Raw genomic sequence first — 14,957 nt, 5'->3', positions numbered from 1 at the left:
GAAGTTTTTTTGAGCTTTTTGGAATTGGTGGCAGGAATTTTGAGATGTTTAGCATTGCAAGCTGGAAATGCTTTAGGTTGTTTTAAGCAGAGCTTAATGGCTGATTCTGGTGTGAGCTCCAACCAGAATGCCAATAGGACCACGGACAATGAAGACAGGGTTCAAGAAGGTTCAGAGGAAAAGGAGGACACTGTTGGAATTTGGAGTTAAGGCCACCTGTGTCATGTTCTGGCTGGGAAGTTATCTGAGTTTTGCCCATGTCCTGACACTTTCAGTGACGATGATTTTTAAAGAGATGGACTTCTTAAATCTGGCAGAAAAAATGTCTAGACAGTATAGTATTCAGGCAGTAGCATGAATATTGCTGGCGGCTTTTAGCCAAATATACTGTGATTATCAGGAACAAAATATTTGAAAAACTTGGGACTTGAAAAGTGGTCGTAAAACTGAGGCTAAAAAGTTGCAATTGTTAAAGGCATTAACTCCACTAAAGAAATGCTGAAGGGCTGGGGATGTGGCTCAAGCAGTAGCGCGCTTGCCTGGCATGCATGCGGCCCGGGTTCGATCCTCAGCACCACATACAAAGAAAGATGTTGTGTCCGCCAAATACTAAAAAATAAATATTAAAGTTCTCTCTCTATCTCCCTCTCTCTTTAAAAAAAAAAAAAAAGAAAAAAAGAAAAAAAGAAATGCTGAAGACTGTGCCCACAGAGAATGAGAAAGATGGCAAGACCACACACCTCTCAAGCTCAGGGGAGTAAAGGTGAGGATTCTGGGGAAGAGACCAGAATCCTCACCCCATGGGGCACCCTTCCTACACTAGGGGCCTGGGTGGTTTTCTTAGTGTGTTCAGCCATGCAGACACCGAGAGGCCGCTGCAGCCAAAGTCCCTGGAGGTTTGGCTACTGCTTGATATGGCGCAGACCCTGGTGTCAGCCGCATGGTGCTGTTCTGCAGGGATGCAGGATGCTGGAGTCTGATTTCAAAGGAAGGCCTGGGAGGCCGGGCAAGTGCAGCAGGGCCGGAGTCCTTCTGGGCACCTCCTGAGAAGTCACAGTGTAGAGATGCGAGGAGGAAGCCTCACAGCGCAGGCCCCTGAGGTTGAGAAACGCCAGTAACATGAAACATCGTCCCAGGAAAGCTGAGGAATTGAGCAGAGACAGCCAACAGAAAGGCCACTTGGGCTGCCACACACAAGGTCACAGAGACGGAGCTACACAAGCCCTTTTGAGAGGACACCATGATGCCATATGCTCCAGAAGCCAACGTGGAGCTGGATCTCAGCCTTGCCTTGGTCTTCTTCCCTCCTCCGGGGCTCACTCTGCACTAGTACTGGCCACTGGCCACTCGTCAACTGCCTTTCACAGGAGCTCAGCGTGGGAACGCCTTGACCTCAGAGAAGACACGGGCCTTGAACTCTGAACAATCTCAGAACCGTTGGGACTACGGGAACGCTCGGAAACAGACTAAATGTATTTTGAATGGTCGGATGAGTGTGAGCTTTTGGGGGTCGAATGTTATGGTTTGGGTGTGAGGTCTCCCCCAAAAGCCCACGAGACAATACAAAAAGGTTCAGAGAAGAAATGATTGGGTTGTGAAAGCTTTAACCCAACCAGTGACCTAACCATGGATGAGACTGAGTGGGAACTGAAGGCAAGTGTGGCTGAAAGAGGTGGGCAGGGACACGGCGATGGGGTACGTGTGTTGTACAGGTTGAGTGGAGTCTCCCGGCCTCACCTGGAGCCCTGAGGAATGGAGCAGACGTCTATGGACCAGGACCTCTGAAACTGCGAGCCCTCAAACAAACTCTCCTCCTCTGAAGTTGTTCTGATGGGTGCTTTAGTCACAGCAACAGAAAGCTGACTCAACAGGGTCGGCGGAAGCAGCCCTGGGAAGACAGGTGGGCTCCAACGCAGCCCTTGGGCAACCCAGGCAGCCGAGGTCCACCCAATCAATCAACCAGGGGCTTCTCGCAAGAAAGAAGCCCAGAGACAAGCAGGGACAGGTGGACAAAGCTGGACACGGGGACCACTTAGCCCAGGGTGCAGAAGCCCTCACGGTGCCAGGTGGGTCCTCCAGGAAGCAGGCAGCAGAGCCTAGAGGACAGAGCAGGCCACACTACCCAGGGCTTCAAGGTGGCTTCCCAGCACGGCACACCTGCCACCCAGTGACCACAGCTGAGCAGGAAGAAGGCTTGTGCCAGGGCCTCGAGGGCAGCCTGGGCAGCATAGCAAGACACTGTCTCAAAACACACACACCCTACACCAGCACACCAAGGTGTAGGTCAGCAGGTGCACCCGCAGGTGTAGCGGCAATGGGGAGGGTCGGCCTGGTGCACACACCCCAGGTCAACTAAATGCTGCGCACACACAGTCCTGGGTCACCAAGGTCCCTTGATGGAAAAACTTCCCGAACCCAGATTCCAGGCCGCGTGGGACTCGGAAGCAAGTGGGCGCCAGGGAGCCAGGCCTGGGTGGGGAAAGCCCAGGCGGGAAGACAGGCACCAAGTGGGAGGCTGCACAGCGTGCCCGCGGGGCCCCTTGGCTACTGTGGTACCCATTTTCCTGGAGTGGATTCAGGAAGTGAGTGGTGGTGGCCAGACCAGCAGCAAGGTCCCCAGGGAGGTGCGGCCACAACTGCCAGCAAGCGCAGGAGGGCAGCAAGCAGCGGCTCAGGGAAACCAGGGGGGACACACCTGCAGAGGCAAGGACTGCGGGGACGAGCTCAAGGGGACCTCAGGGCCAGCTGAAGCGGCGGGAAAGGCAGCAACACCAGCCGAGACCCTGGAGGAGCACTGGCCACAGACCTGGCTCCAGCCCAGCCCCTTCCACCTGCCATCAGCACCCACAGCCACACCTGGGGACCCGTCGGCTGACCCAGGAGAATCACCTGAGCTGGGTCTGGCCCGGGCACAGTGGGCCCAGTAACCTTGCACCCAAACCCTCAGACAGAGAAGCACACACAGCAGCAGGGGAACTGGTGCTGCCCTCAGCCCATGGCCATCAACGCACGGAAAGCCACACTCGGTCCCAGGCGGGCTCAGTGGGACACACAGGGTCAGCATGCCCAAGGCCCTGGGCTCCATCCACAGCACCATAAACAAAAGCAAAAAGTTAAGTCCATGTGGAGATGACCTGGGAGCTGCGGTGCACCCCGTGGTCTCACACCCAGCTGCTCTCACATCCTGCCAGCAGGGCAGGAAGCACTGTACCCCAGCACCAGCAGGGGCTCGCGAGCAGAGCTTTGGCACTGAACACCCAGAAACGAGCCAATCCCAATGGAGAACCAGAAGTCTCTGAAACAACCTGACTCGAGAAGGAAGTTTATCTAAGTTGTCAACATCTATGACGTCAGGTTACGAAGTAGCTGACACGGTCCGGGGCGAGTTCAAGCCGCAGCCCTGCTGCTGCCCAGGACAGGCGGAGCGAACACCAGGCACAGAGCGAGAAATCAGAGAGACAGCACACACGATCACTCGGCCAGCGAGACTCCACGTGTGCACCACCCCAAGACAGGAAGTCGCCCGTGATGAGTGACTGAAAAGAACTCGTGAACGCTGACAGACCAAAGCAACGACCCAGGTCCAGCAGAAAAGCCCAGCAGTCGACAGGCTCACGCTGATCTCCCGGAGCCAAAGCAGCAGGTGACGCAGGGGCAGCCGAACCAAGGACAAGTGGAGGGGAAGGGCGCCGTCTGGGATGCGCCACAGCTCCACCTCCAGGGACAGAGTGGTGGTCAGCTCTGCGTCACCAGAGTCCACACTGGCAGGCTTGAGTCCGTGACTGAAAGGGACAATCTTCTCCCAAGCTAAGAATGGAACTCAGGGCCTCACGCATGCCACACAAGCTCTCTGCCACTTAGCCACATCCTTAGCCTTGTTCTCTTTTCACAAGGACAGGGTCTGCTCAGTTGCCCAGGCTGGCCTCAGACTTGCCACGCTCCTGCCACAAGCTCCCTAGCTGCTGGGATGACAGGTGTGGCGCCGGCACCTGGCCGATCTTCTCCTAAGAACATGCTACCGTGGCCAAGAGCAGTGGGCACCAGCTCCCGAGGCAGCACACAGGAAGACATGCCCAGGAAAGGTTCAGATGTGCCCCCTGCAGGCACCAGGTGGCTCCTACTCATGGCAGATTGTTGCTGAGAGAGGACAGTCCCCAGCCAGGTTCAGAACATAGCCAAAGGTGCCGAAGGAGAGCTCTGACCAACACCCCCAGCACAAAGGCCAGTGCAGGGTGAGGCCGGGGGCCTGCACAGCTCAAGGGGATGCTCAAGACTCAGGAAGGCCTGGCAGGGAAAGGCAGCTCCTGGAAAGGTCAGCATGCAGAGGGCCACTGCAGGTGCGCACAGCTGACCTCGAGACTCAGGGGGAGGCTCAGACAGGACCAGGACAGGCCCTGCACAGGATCCCACACAACCAAGGCACAGTGGCACACGCCTTCACCTCAACATCCCAGGAGCTGACGCAGGAGGACCACAAGTTGGGGACCAGCCTCAAAAACTGAGCAAGGTCCTGTCTCAAGATAAAAAATAAGGGGTGGGGCTACAGCTCCGTGGTGGAGCCCCGAGTTCAATCCCCAGTAACAACAACAACAACAAAAAGAGACAAAAGCCTATCTGCAGCCGGCAGCCAGCATCAGGCCTGGTGGCCCCGCCACAGGGTCTACACACCCCCGTGGAGGTCAAAGGGCACATGGCATAGCCTGGGTCTGAGGGTGGACAGTGTGACCGCCTACCTGGAAAGTGAAGCAAGGGGAAAATGTCGACCGTCAGAACGGCAGGAGGCCTCCAGGTGGCCAATGAAGAACAGACCCCAGGGAACGCTGGACGCCCCAGCAGGCTCCGGGAACTGTGGCCACTGTGAAGGACTCCGCCACTCCCCCAGCCAAGAGCTTATCAGAAGCTGCCACAGGTCGGCTGCAGGTCGGCTGGGGACCTCACTGCACTGCACCAGACCGAGCTCCATCCCCAGAACCGAAACCCACAAAAAACCCACCAGAAGGGCTGCAGCGAGAGCCGAGAGGCCTGAAAGCAAGAGAAAAAGCCGAGGGGAGGCGGCGGGAAGGGGCGAGCGAGCACTCGGCCACCAGCAGCAGGTGCCCTTCCCAGGTCCCGGCTCTGTGCAGAGCGGCAGGCAAGGACAGGAGCTCCTAGGCACCTGGGCCTCCTCCCAGGAGCCTGGCAAGGGTCCCCTGGGCCAGGACTGCCTCCGTGTGTCCAGCCTCTTGTGCCCCCACAACGCACTGGACCCTCGGTGAACGGGACAGAGGCCCCAGGACAGGAGAGAAAGCTGGAGTACAGAAGGAAAGTCACCAGGCCCGCTGGCCCTGCACAGGTGCGCAGCCGTGGACGGTGCCCTGCTAGCCTCTCTCCCAGTCCCCTGCTGCCCCTGGGACTCTGGCTGGAGTCCACTGCTGGAACCACATGGCCCTGAGGGGAACCAACCACACCACGTCCCTCAGGACAAGGAACGCCACCTGCTGGCCTCACCAGGCCCCCAAACCCAGGCCCAGCACAGGAGGGGAACAGGCAGGAAGCTGTCGGGGCAGGACCAGAGGCCAGGACACACCACAGACACCACGGAAGACCGCCCTCCAGTGTCCACAGGGCTCCTGCCCCAGACGACCGGCTCTCCAGGGAGAGGGGGTCCCTGTAGAGAGTTCTGGGAGCCCAGTGACCCACAAAGGTCTGGCCACAGAGGGTCTGCAGAAGGGCCAGGGGGGGGTCTGTGGACAGAGAAAGAGAAGCCTTTCACCTCACCTCCACGCCACACCTACCTGTGAGCCTGGGGCAGAGAGAGGGCAGGTAAGGGGCACAGGTGCTCTGTGACAGCCCCTGGGCCTGACCTTCTGCCTCGGCCAGGAAACCTCAGCCGTTCTGGGTCCTGGGGGCTGCTTCCAGGGCAATGGGAGCCCATGGGGATTTCCAAGCCTCAGGGAGTGCCAGGGCAGCCCGGGGTCACTTCCCCAGAAAAGCCAGGAAGGGACAGTGGGGGTGGCACCACTCCTCCAAATCCCCTCCCCAGCAGAGCCTGCAGCGGACTTCAGAGAAAACCACTAGACAGAAATTCCACCCATGCCAGAGCCCAGGAGGAACCTGCCCAAGAGCCCAGGAGGACAGACAGATCCACCAGGAAGCCAGGTGCAGAAGGACTGCAAGCTCAAGGTCAGCCTGGGCAACTTAGCAAGACGCTATGTGACCCCATGAGAACCTGCCTTAAGAGAAAAAATTTAAAAAGGGCTGGGGATCTGGCTCAGTGGTTGAGCGCCTCTGGGCTCGATCTTCAGGCTCGAGACAAATCAAGGGCTGGGCTGGGCTGGGCTGGGCTCAGTGGTGAGGCCTAGGTTTGACCTCAGCCCCACACAAAATCAAGACACTGTGCTCCCCTACAACACCACCCCCCGAGAGAGGCCCAGTGCAGAGCTTGAGAGCGCCTCAGGACACGTGTGCCAGGCCCTCCCACCACACCTGCCCACAGCCGGGCTCCTGACTGCCCCAGCACCTCTGCCCACCACCTCCTGCGCTGTGTCCCCCATGGCTGGCAGAGCTACACAACTGCCCCTGCCTGGCTGGCTCCCCTCTGCTGCAGGGTCCCGCCTCAGGCCCACGCGTAGCCCTCAACCTGGAGCACCAATCTGCTCACACCCAGTGGCTCCTGTTTGCCCCTCAGCTCCTGCCCACCTCCCTGGAAGCGGGGGGGCGGGGGGGGGGGTGGGCTTGTGTTCCCACCCCATCCAGGGAGGGCCTGGGCCTGTCAGGGGGCAGGGGCTCAGAGTGACACCGCTGGGACAGATCCCAGGGCCTAGTTTCCCCCAGTCCGGCCCTGGCTGCGCCCCATCTCCCGTCCACCCTGCCCACTGCCGTGCATACAGATCATCAGGGTGACCAACTGCCCAGGTCTGCCTGGGACTCCCAGGATATGAATGCTCACAGGGCCAGGTCCCAGGGTGGCAGAGGCCCGGGGTGCGAGAAGCCTCCTCCCTGAGCAGACAGGTGGAACGGAGTGAGGCCTCCCCGGGCTGGCAGGGTAGAACAAGGGGACGCTGGGCTGTCCACAGGATAGACCCCTGGTCTCGGGCCAGGCCCTGGTCAAGTGGTAAGAGTGAGGGCGGCCCACCCTCAGGGTGCTCTTGAGCCCACAGTCCCACACCCACAGGCGCATGCCCAGTGCTGTGTTGTCCTGTAGCGGCCCTCCCCATCCACCTCTCAGGCACCTGTGCCATAGGAAACCTGGGCTCACCTGAGCTTGTGAACTGAGCTCCCGCCAGGGAGGCCGGCCGGCCCTTCCCGTTGGCCACAGGCAGCGGGAACATCTGCAGGGACAGAGCAGGAGAGCAGTGAGTGGGGTGGCCAGCAAACCCCACCCCAAGGTTGTCTCCTCACAGGAACACAGGGCTCTGGAACACTGGGACCAGTTCTGCTCAGACATGTCCACCCTCCCAAGACCCAAAGACTCTGAGGCCGAGGCTAGGGTCAACCCCTGAAACCTACTGCCCAGGGCGGGAACAGGCGCAGGAGCAGCCAGCTGCCCAGGCCCTACCCAACGCCGACAAGGGCGACCAGGACCTGCAGGTGTCTCAGTGTTGGAGCACTGGCCCCCAACCCAGGAGGTCCGGGTCCACCTGGCACTCCCAGATGGGGTACCTGCTGAAGCAGCAGATACAACGTATCAGCTCTAGTGATACAAAGTTCTTTCCTGTCTCAACTCAGGAAAGGAGACATTGCTCACCCCAACAGATGGAGGAACAGAAACCCACTTCAGGCCAGAGCCCCAAGGTCCGGCCGGGCAGCAGCACCCTGGGCTGAGGTTCTCCAGCAGGCCAGACACACCTGAGGGGACTATGCGGAGGGGGCAAAGAGGCGAAGCGTCCCTCATGTGAGGTCTGTGCTCCCATGACACCCTCCCAGGGGATAGTGTGGGCCTGTCGGAGGCGAGACTTGAGGCTCAGAGTGGCAATGCCGGGTGGATCCAGGGCCCAGGAAAAGGCTGTGCAGGGTGGATCTTCTAGACACCGAGAGGGGGACAGCCACCCGCTGCAGGGTGCCACGTCCCTAAAGATTAAACAGCTTAGCACTGCAACCAAAAGACCCAATATCAACAACCCCTTTTGCCTCAGAAAAAATAAACATGTGTGCTCTACCCCAAGGGGCTGGGTGTGGGAGATCCACTCTAGGCTCAAAGGGAATGCTGGGGAGCACACCCAGTCCCAACACCCCTGCCAGCCAGGAGGTGCCTGCACAGTACCATGCCAAGGCTCAGGGTCTCAGGAGAAACTGAGCCCGCACTGCCTTCGGCCTGGCTCATGGAGAGGAGGGGTGCCCAGGCTGCAGGGGTTCTCAAAGGGTCCACGGCTCAGTGGGGCTCACGCACCCATGGAAACCAGCCCAGCCTCCGCAGGGCTCTCTTCTCCCAAAAGAACCGTTCTCCCATTGGGGTACCCAGGGTCTGCTTTGGCAGGTCTAGCCTGAGGCCACTTGTTTTGTCCCCAGGATGCAAGGAACTACCGACAAGGCACCGGGGGACCCTGGGCCGTGCCTCATGGGTTCTGAAGGCCTCATGATTAACCCAGAGCTACCCTCACCCTTTGGAGCCCCAGTGCTTCCTTCTGTGGGGCGGACTCAGGGCTTGGCCCTATTGTAGTGCTGTGTGCACTGAGGAGGGGCCTCCGTCCATACCCACTGGGGACGCTGCTTACTGGCACTGGGCAGTGGGGTACCAATCAGCAGCAGTCCAGGGCTCCCAGGTCCTCAATGCCTCTCGCTCTCCCTTCTAACCATAAAGTTCAAGTCCAGGCTCAGGTCCAGCAGGACTCTGAGGTCACCGCCGCTCTCCTCTTTGTGTTTAATATGCCACTGACTTTCCCACCCCACACAAGTCTGCCGAGAAGGGATTCCCTTCAAGGCCTGTTTGTCTCAGCCTGAAAGTCCTTGCTCAAAGAAACACGTCCACCCCATGTCCCTGGGAGAGGTGGCACAAGGGCAGTTTTGAAGGGACCTGGTCAGTAATGGGCACTGCCTGTGCTCCCTGACCCGACCAGATAGGCTTTCCTGTAACACCAAGAGGGTTAAAACCCACCTCTGGGCTGGGCCTGATGTTGCATGCCCATAATCCCAGCGGCTTAGGAGGCTGAGTCAGGATGATCAGGAGTTCAAAACCAGCCTCAGCAAAAGCAAGGTGAGATCCTGTCTCTAAATAAAATACAAAATGGGGCTGGCGATGTGGCTCAGTGGTCAAGTGCCCCTGGGTTCAACTCCCAGTAAAAAAAAAAAAAAACAAAACTCCTCCTCTGGGCGAAGGGGGTCCTGGGAGGAGCCAGTCCCCAACCCCTTGGGCTGTCTCCTCATCTGTGAGCGGGTACTGGTTTTGACCAGGGTGGGAGAAGACTTAAGGTCCTGGGGACAGCAGGGGAGATGAGAAGTGGTTCAGGACTGTCGAGTGGGGGGGAGACGCAGGAGCTAGTCCTGCAGGGCTGAACCCAGGCTGCCCCCACTATGCTGTCTGTTCCAGCCCAATAGTCTGTGACCTGTCGGTTTAGCACAAAAACAAGCAAACTGTACCTCCGGTTACTCAGCCGGAGAGGTAAAAATAAGACGGGGCTTAAAAATACTGGCATGGCCCTTCCGGAGCAGCCGCCATGTCTGGGGATTGTCTCTCCAGTGTGGCTGGGGCCATTTCAGTCTGGAGACCTGACCCTGACCAACCTCAGTGGCCTGGCCTGTGCAGCGAAGGGTTCAGTTCAGCACCCTCCCCACACTGCTTCAGACCAAATGGGGCCGGAGACTAAGGAGCTGCCCACAGACACGGGTCAAGAGAATAAAACAGGATTCTCGGATTTTTTTTGGAGGAAATGCTGATCCCCTGACACCCAAAATGAGGGTCCCGAGCCTTTCCATCAACACCCAAGGAGACTGCTGGCTCTAGCCTCGCTGGACCTGAGCCCTGTAACCCTGGGGCCAGCACCTCTGGGCCTCCACCTGCAGAGGGGAGAACGGGGCGCTCAGTAAAGAGTCAAGACTCAGGAAATCTGAGGACTGCCCGCCCCCCCTGCAGCCTGGACCAGCTGCCCCCCGTGCTCTGTGCTCACATGGAGCCTCTAAGGACTCAGCCCTGTTAGCCATGGAGTGTGTAACATCTGTGTCCTTGGCATGTGGGGACAGGGACCCTGGTGCAAGTTGAAGTGCCACCAGTTGCCTGAGGATCTCCACCAGAAACTCCTCTTTCTTTCCTGCTCCACAGGGACTGAAGGACCTGACACACTCGGGACCCTGCTCACTGCTCTTACAGACCAAGGCCACTGAATGCTCACCCAGCCAGGCTGGGGCCTCAGGGCTCCGCACTCCTGAGTTCCAGCCCCAGGGAGAAGTTGGGACCCTGGCAGTCCCTCAATTTCTCCATCTATATACAGTGGTAGGCAATCTCCATTCTGTGGTGAAGAGGACTCTGGTGTCGCACACATTGCCATGGGGGTGCTGCCTTGCCCAGGGGTACCCTGACCCCAGCCCCACTGGGACAAACTCCCAGAAAAGCGAGAGGCTCAGCACTCCTAGGGGAGCAGCAGGCTTGGGCAGAGGTGGGCAGGAAAGGGGTCTGGCTCACCATGCTGAAGTCCAGGAGGTCACTGAGCTCCTTGTCGGTGCCCACAGGGGCCATCCTCTGCGATTGGCTCATTCTCCAGCAACAGTGGCAGGCACAAGAACCAGGGAAGGCCCTCCAGCCTAGAGACAGCCCTGCACAGTGGCCGCAGGGACAGACCAACAACACACAAGGACAAACAGGGAAGGGAGAGAAGGGTTTCAGTGACCATAGCCCAAGCGGACAGGTGGGAAGCAGAAAGCTGAGTCCCTTCCTGACCCTGGGTGAAGAGGGCAAGGAAGCTGAGATCCTGAGGATTGGGTCCTCTGCAGACCCCTGCCCAGAGCCCATAGGGAGACTAGGGAGAAGATGAGTGTAAATTTGGTCAATCCCTGAGAGACCACCAGGAATCAGGTTGCAAGCCTTAAATGCAGGGGCCCAGGATCTCTTATTTCCAACTACTTCCAGGCGCCCGGCGAGCCCCGCCCCTGGGGGGAGGGGCAACACAAGACCCGCCCCAAGAGAAATTTGGTGGACCCCTCCCCAGCACCTGTCAGAGCATGCTGAAGGCTGATCACCCCCAAACACAAAGCAAAACAAATCCACAAGTCACAAAGCCACCTCGAAACCCACCTGGGCTTCTGGACTCAGTTGGAGAAGGCAGACCGGGAGGCCTGACCCAGGGATCAGAAAGCTTCCCGCCACCCTTAACCTCGGATCCGCCTCCCCACCCCCCACCGGGCCCCCAACTCAACCGAATACAGATAAAAAGAAAAAAAAATCCAAAGTTGTTTTATTGTCACGATGTATCCGGGAATTATTTTTAAGCAACTTTAAAAACATCCCTTACCTCCCACCCCTGGGGGGAGGGTTCCCCAAGACCTGGGATTCCCCGCAGGGTCCCCAGGGACTCCATCCTGGGATGGGGGATGGGGGAATCCACCTGCCAAGCCCCCTCCCACCCCCGGAAAGGGAGCAGCACAGGACCTCCCTCCCAAAGAACTTTTCCCAGGGTTCCCCAGGCGGGGGTGGCCAAGAAGAAACCGCAGAGGCTGGGGGAGGGGAAAGGGTTCCGAGATAGAGGGACACCCAACTCCAGAGGCAGAGGACCCCCCCTTTGTTTGCCAACTTCAACACCGGGTGTGAAACGGTGACCCAGCGCGCCCCCTCCCCCGCTTTTTTCTTTCTTTTTTCTCCTTTTTGGAGAGCGTGTGAAACTGACTTTGAGTTGTACGAAACCGCACTTTTTTGTGGGGTAGCTGAAACCCATTTTCAGGCCAACTTGGGGGGGGCTGAAACGAGCCTTTAACGTAGAGATAAGATTTCTGGGGTGTCACAACAACTTTGGGGGACTGGAAATGGACTTGGAAGTCTGAAAACAGTTGGGAGGGGAGAAAACAACCTGATACTTCTTTTAATGCGGAGGGGAGGAAGCCGGGGTACCCCCCCTCCCCAGGCAGCCGGTGCGGCCCGGGAGCCCTTTGAAGCTCGCCGCGCCACCGCGGTGTTCTCGACCCCGACCGCTGCCTCGCCCCGCACTAACGCGGAGCAGATGTTCGCGCCCGGCCCCGGCCCTTCACCCTGAGCCTGCGTGCGCGCGGCGGCACCTTCCCCGCGCAGACAAAAGGACTCTCCTCCCTCCCTCGCTCCCCCTCCAAACTCCAGTCCCGGCCGGGGCCCCTCCCTGAGGAGGGGCGCCCTGGGACCACCGCACTGGGGTCCCGGGCCCCGCCGCAAAGTTGGGCGACCCCTCTGGCGCCCCCCGCGCGCCGGCCCGGGCTGCGCAAAGTTTCCCAAGTGCGAGTGGAGGAGGGCGGCGCGGGCCCCTCCACGTCGGTCGCCCCCGCCGGCGCGCAAAGTTGGAGAACAATGCGGCCCGGGCGACCGGCCACCCCCTGCTGCCCGGAGGGGCGCGCACCCCACGGCGCCCGCGCCCAGCCCCCCACGCCCCCCGCGGAGCCCGCGGTCAACTTCGCACAAAGCGCCAGGGGTCCCGGGCGCGGCCCCGACGCCGCACGCCCCTCCCCGGGTCCCCGAGCGTTTACCTGCTCGGCGCGGCCCGGCACGCGGCGCGCGGGGGGCGGCGGCATGAACGGCCACCCCCCCGGACAAAGGGGCGTCGCGGCCGGGCCCCCGAGGGTCGCGCGTGGGCGGCGGCGGCGGCGCGCGTGGGCGGCCCCTCCCCCGCCGCGTTGCCGCCCCGCGAGGCCGGCCGGGGAGCTGGGGCAGCGGTGTGCGGTGCCCGCGGTGCCCGCCGCCCGCGTCGGGTCCGGCTCCGCTCCGGCCCGCTACGCCCGCGGCGGCGGCCGCTGCCTCATCTTCCTGCGGCGGGAGACATGTTCCGCCCCCCGCCCCGCGCCGCCCGCGCCGGCCCCGCCCCGCGCCGGCCCCGCCTCCGCAGGACCCCGCCCCTCGCGCCCCGCCCGAAGGCACTCCGCGGATCCCTCCGCCACGTCCGCGCGGCTCCGAACCCGCGCCTCGGCCTCCCGAGCTCCCTCAGGAGAGCCCTGAAGTTCCGCAGAGCCTGTCGTCTGAGAGTGAGTGATCCCGGGGCAGATACGTCGGCCAAGGCAGGGGAACCAGCTTGGAACTATCTTCCTACGCGGAGGTGCACGCGAGCTGAGAGTAATACCATGACGCAAGCGGAAGACCCGTGAGATTGAAAGATAAAGCAGAGCCTCAGTAACCAATCGGAAGCTGTAAAATCCTGCTTGGCGGGGCTTCCAGCCATTCGTGAAGTAGCCCCGCCTCAGTCCGTTCGCCCCACGATAGAGGCGGGACTCTCCGAGCGAGAGGCCGCGAGAAGCGGTGTTGGGGAGTGGGTATTGAGGTTTTATTCTCAGGTTGGTGTGGCCGCCCGCCTGGTCGCGTCAGCTTGGTTGTATCTGAGTTTCTAGGGGTGGCTCCGAGTGCTTCTGTATTGAGAACGGGCATACCAAGCCAGGAGGTAACATTGTGTCCATTTTACTGGCGGGGAAACCGAGGCTTGCTTCGTTTCAGGTTCAGCGAGCTCCAAGTGAAACCTATGCTTTTGCCTGCTTGGTGTGTCTCGGTTTCTTCATCTTTAAAATAGATTTTGGACTTGAGTTTGGACAGAATCGAGTCTGTATGTGACTTTGTGATTCTCAGCTGTGTGTCCATTTTGGTCAAACTTTCCGCTCTTGCCAACCGGCTCTTCAGCCTTTCAGGACCGTGGAGCATGCAGAATCAAAACAATAAAGTAATAAACAAAAACACAGTCTTCTAAGGCTCGCGGGGTCCCAGAGAGAAATCAGCTCCCTTCACTTGGCACCCTGAACCCTCTTCCCACCCGGTCTGTAGCCCCCAGTTCACAGTTGAGTGCCACAGGGAGTGGAACTGAAGGGGAGGGAGAAAAGTGGGTGTCGGGGAGGCTGAGGCACAGGGGTGCCTAATAAAGCTACATGCCAGCTAGACTCACCCTCCGTCCCACCCCTTCCAGGCCAGAGCCACTCATCTCCTGCTCGGCAGAGACAGGTGTGGGTCTCAGGGAGCAGCCTGCACCCCTCCGCACATTCTTGATATTTTCTGCTTTTCTACTCAGTTTCCCCGTCAGGAAAGTAGAAGGAAGGGTGCAAACACACACACACACGTGCTCACAGCTCACGCCTCATGCTTGTAGCCTTGGAGCACCTGGCTCTGGAGGGAGGGTGCCTTAGCCCTTACAGTGGCCGCTGGCCAGTTTGGGCACTCTCTAGGCCCAGCTTGGGGCTTTCTTGAAAGCTGGAACTGAGGCCTCTGGGAACCCCCAGCCTCTCAGTGGGGGTCAGCCCACCACCCCAGCCATGCTGGGGAACGGACCAGAGTCCCTAGAGCGCCCTTCAGTTTCACCCAGGGACAGGGAGAAGCACCCAGTCTAAAACCATCCCATCCCTGAGTGCGGACAGACAGCACACCAGGGTGGGTGCTGGGCACTGGACACCAGTGACCCCAGTCCTGTCCTCCAGGGCGAGGAGAGCTGTCCGAGACCATTAGTCCCACCTGTGAGCTTCTCAGGGTGGCTCTCAGGTCCTCATGCCCAAGTGACCCACTTCACTAAACAGATGAGGAGACCCAGAGGGCTCCCTGTGGGCCCCAGCAGCCTGGGGCTCACACCCGCTAGGAGGTCTCCCAGAACCCACAGCCACCATGCCTTTCCTGGGAGGCCGTCTTGGGGCTGAGTCACAGGGCGGAACAGCCCAGGGGGCCCCCTTGGTTGCCACCTCTGCCTAGCCCAAGGCCTGGGTGCCTCCTGCAGGGCCTGGTGCCAGGGCCCCTCGAGGGCAGCCCACAGCCCTGGTGCCCCACCCCCTGACTGCAGCCTTTGTTCTGTGGGCCCCTTCACCAGAGCCTCTGCACCTGCCACTGGCCCTTTATTCCAGCCACACCT

The 14,957-nt window shown here is 60.0% G+C and overlaps 1 protein-coding gene across 1 annotated transcript in view; it reads right to left on the bottom strand.

Annotated features, from left to right (window-relative positions):
* Positions 1–12,692, bottom strand: part of LOC143387076 (transcription factor E2-alpha) — a 30,120-nt gene extending 17,428 nt beyond the window's left edge. Inside the window, 3 exon segments of the mRNA XM_077109746.1 lie at positions 7,238–7,310; positions 10,595–10,725; positions 12,616–12,692. Of these exon segments, the coding sequence (XP_076965861.1) occupies positions 7,238–7,310; positions 10,595–10,666 (145 nt within the window). The 5' untranslated portion in view covers positions 10,667–10,725; positions 12,616–12,692.
* Positions 12,693–14,957: the final 2,265 nt, after the last annotated feature.

Source organism: Callospermophilus lateralis, chromosome 1 (genome assembly GCF_048772815.1).
Source record: "Callospermophilus lateralis isolate mCalLat2 chromosome 1, mCalLat2.hap1, whole genome shotgun sequence".
Classification (NCBI taxonomy): Eukaryota; Metazoa; Chordata; class Mammalia; order Rodentia; family Sciuridae; genus Callospermophilus; species Callospermophilus lateralis.
Note: the sequence above shows the minus strand (reverse complement) of the source record. Positions and strands in the feature narration are given on the sequence as shown.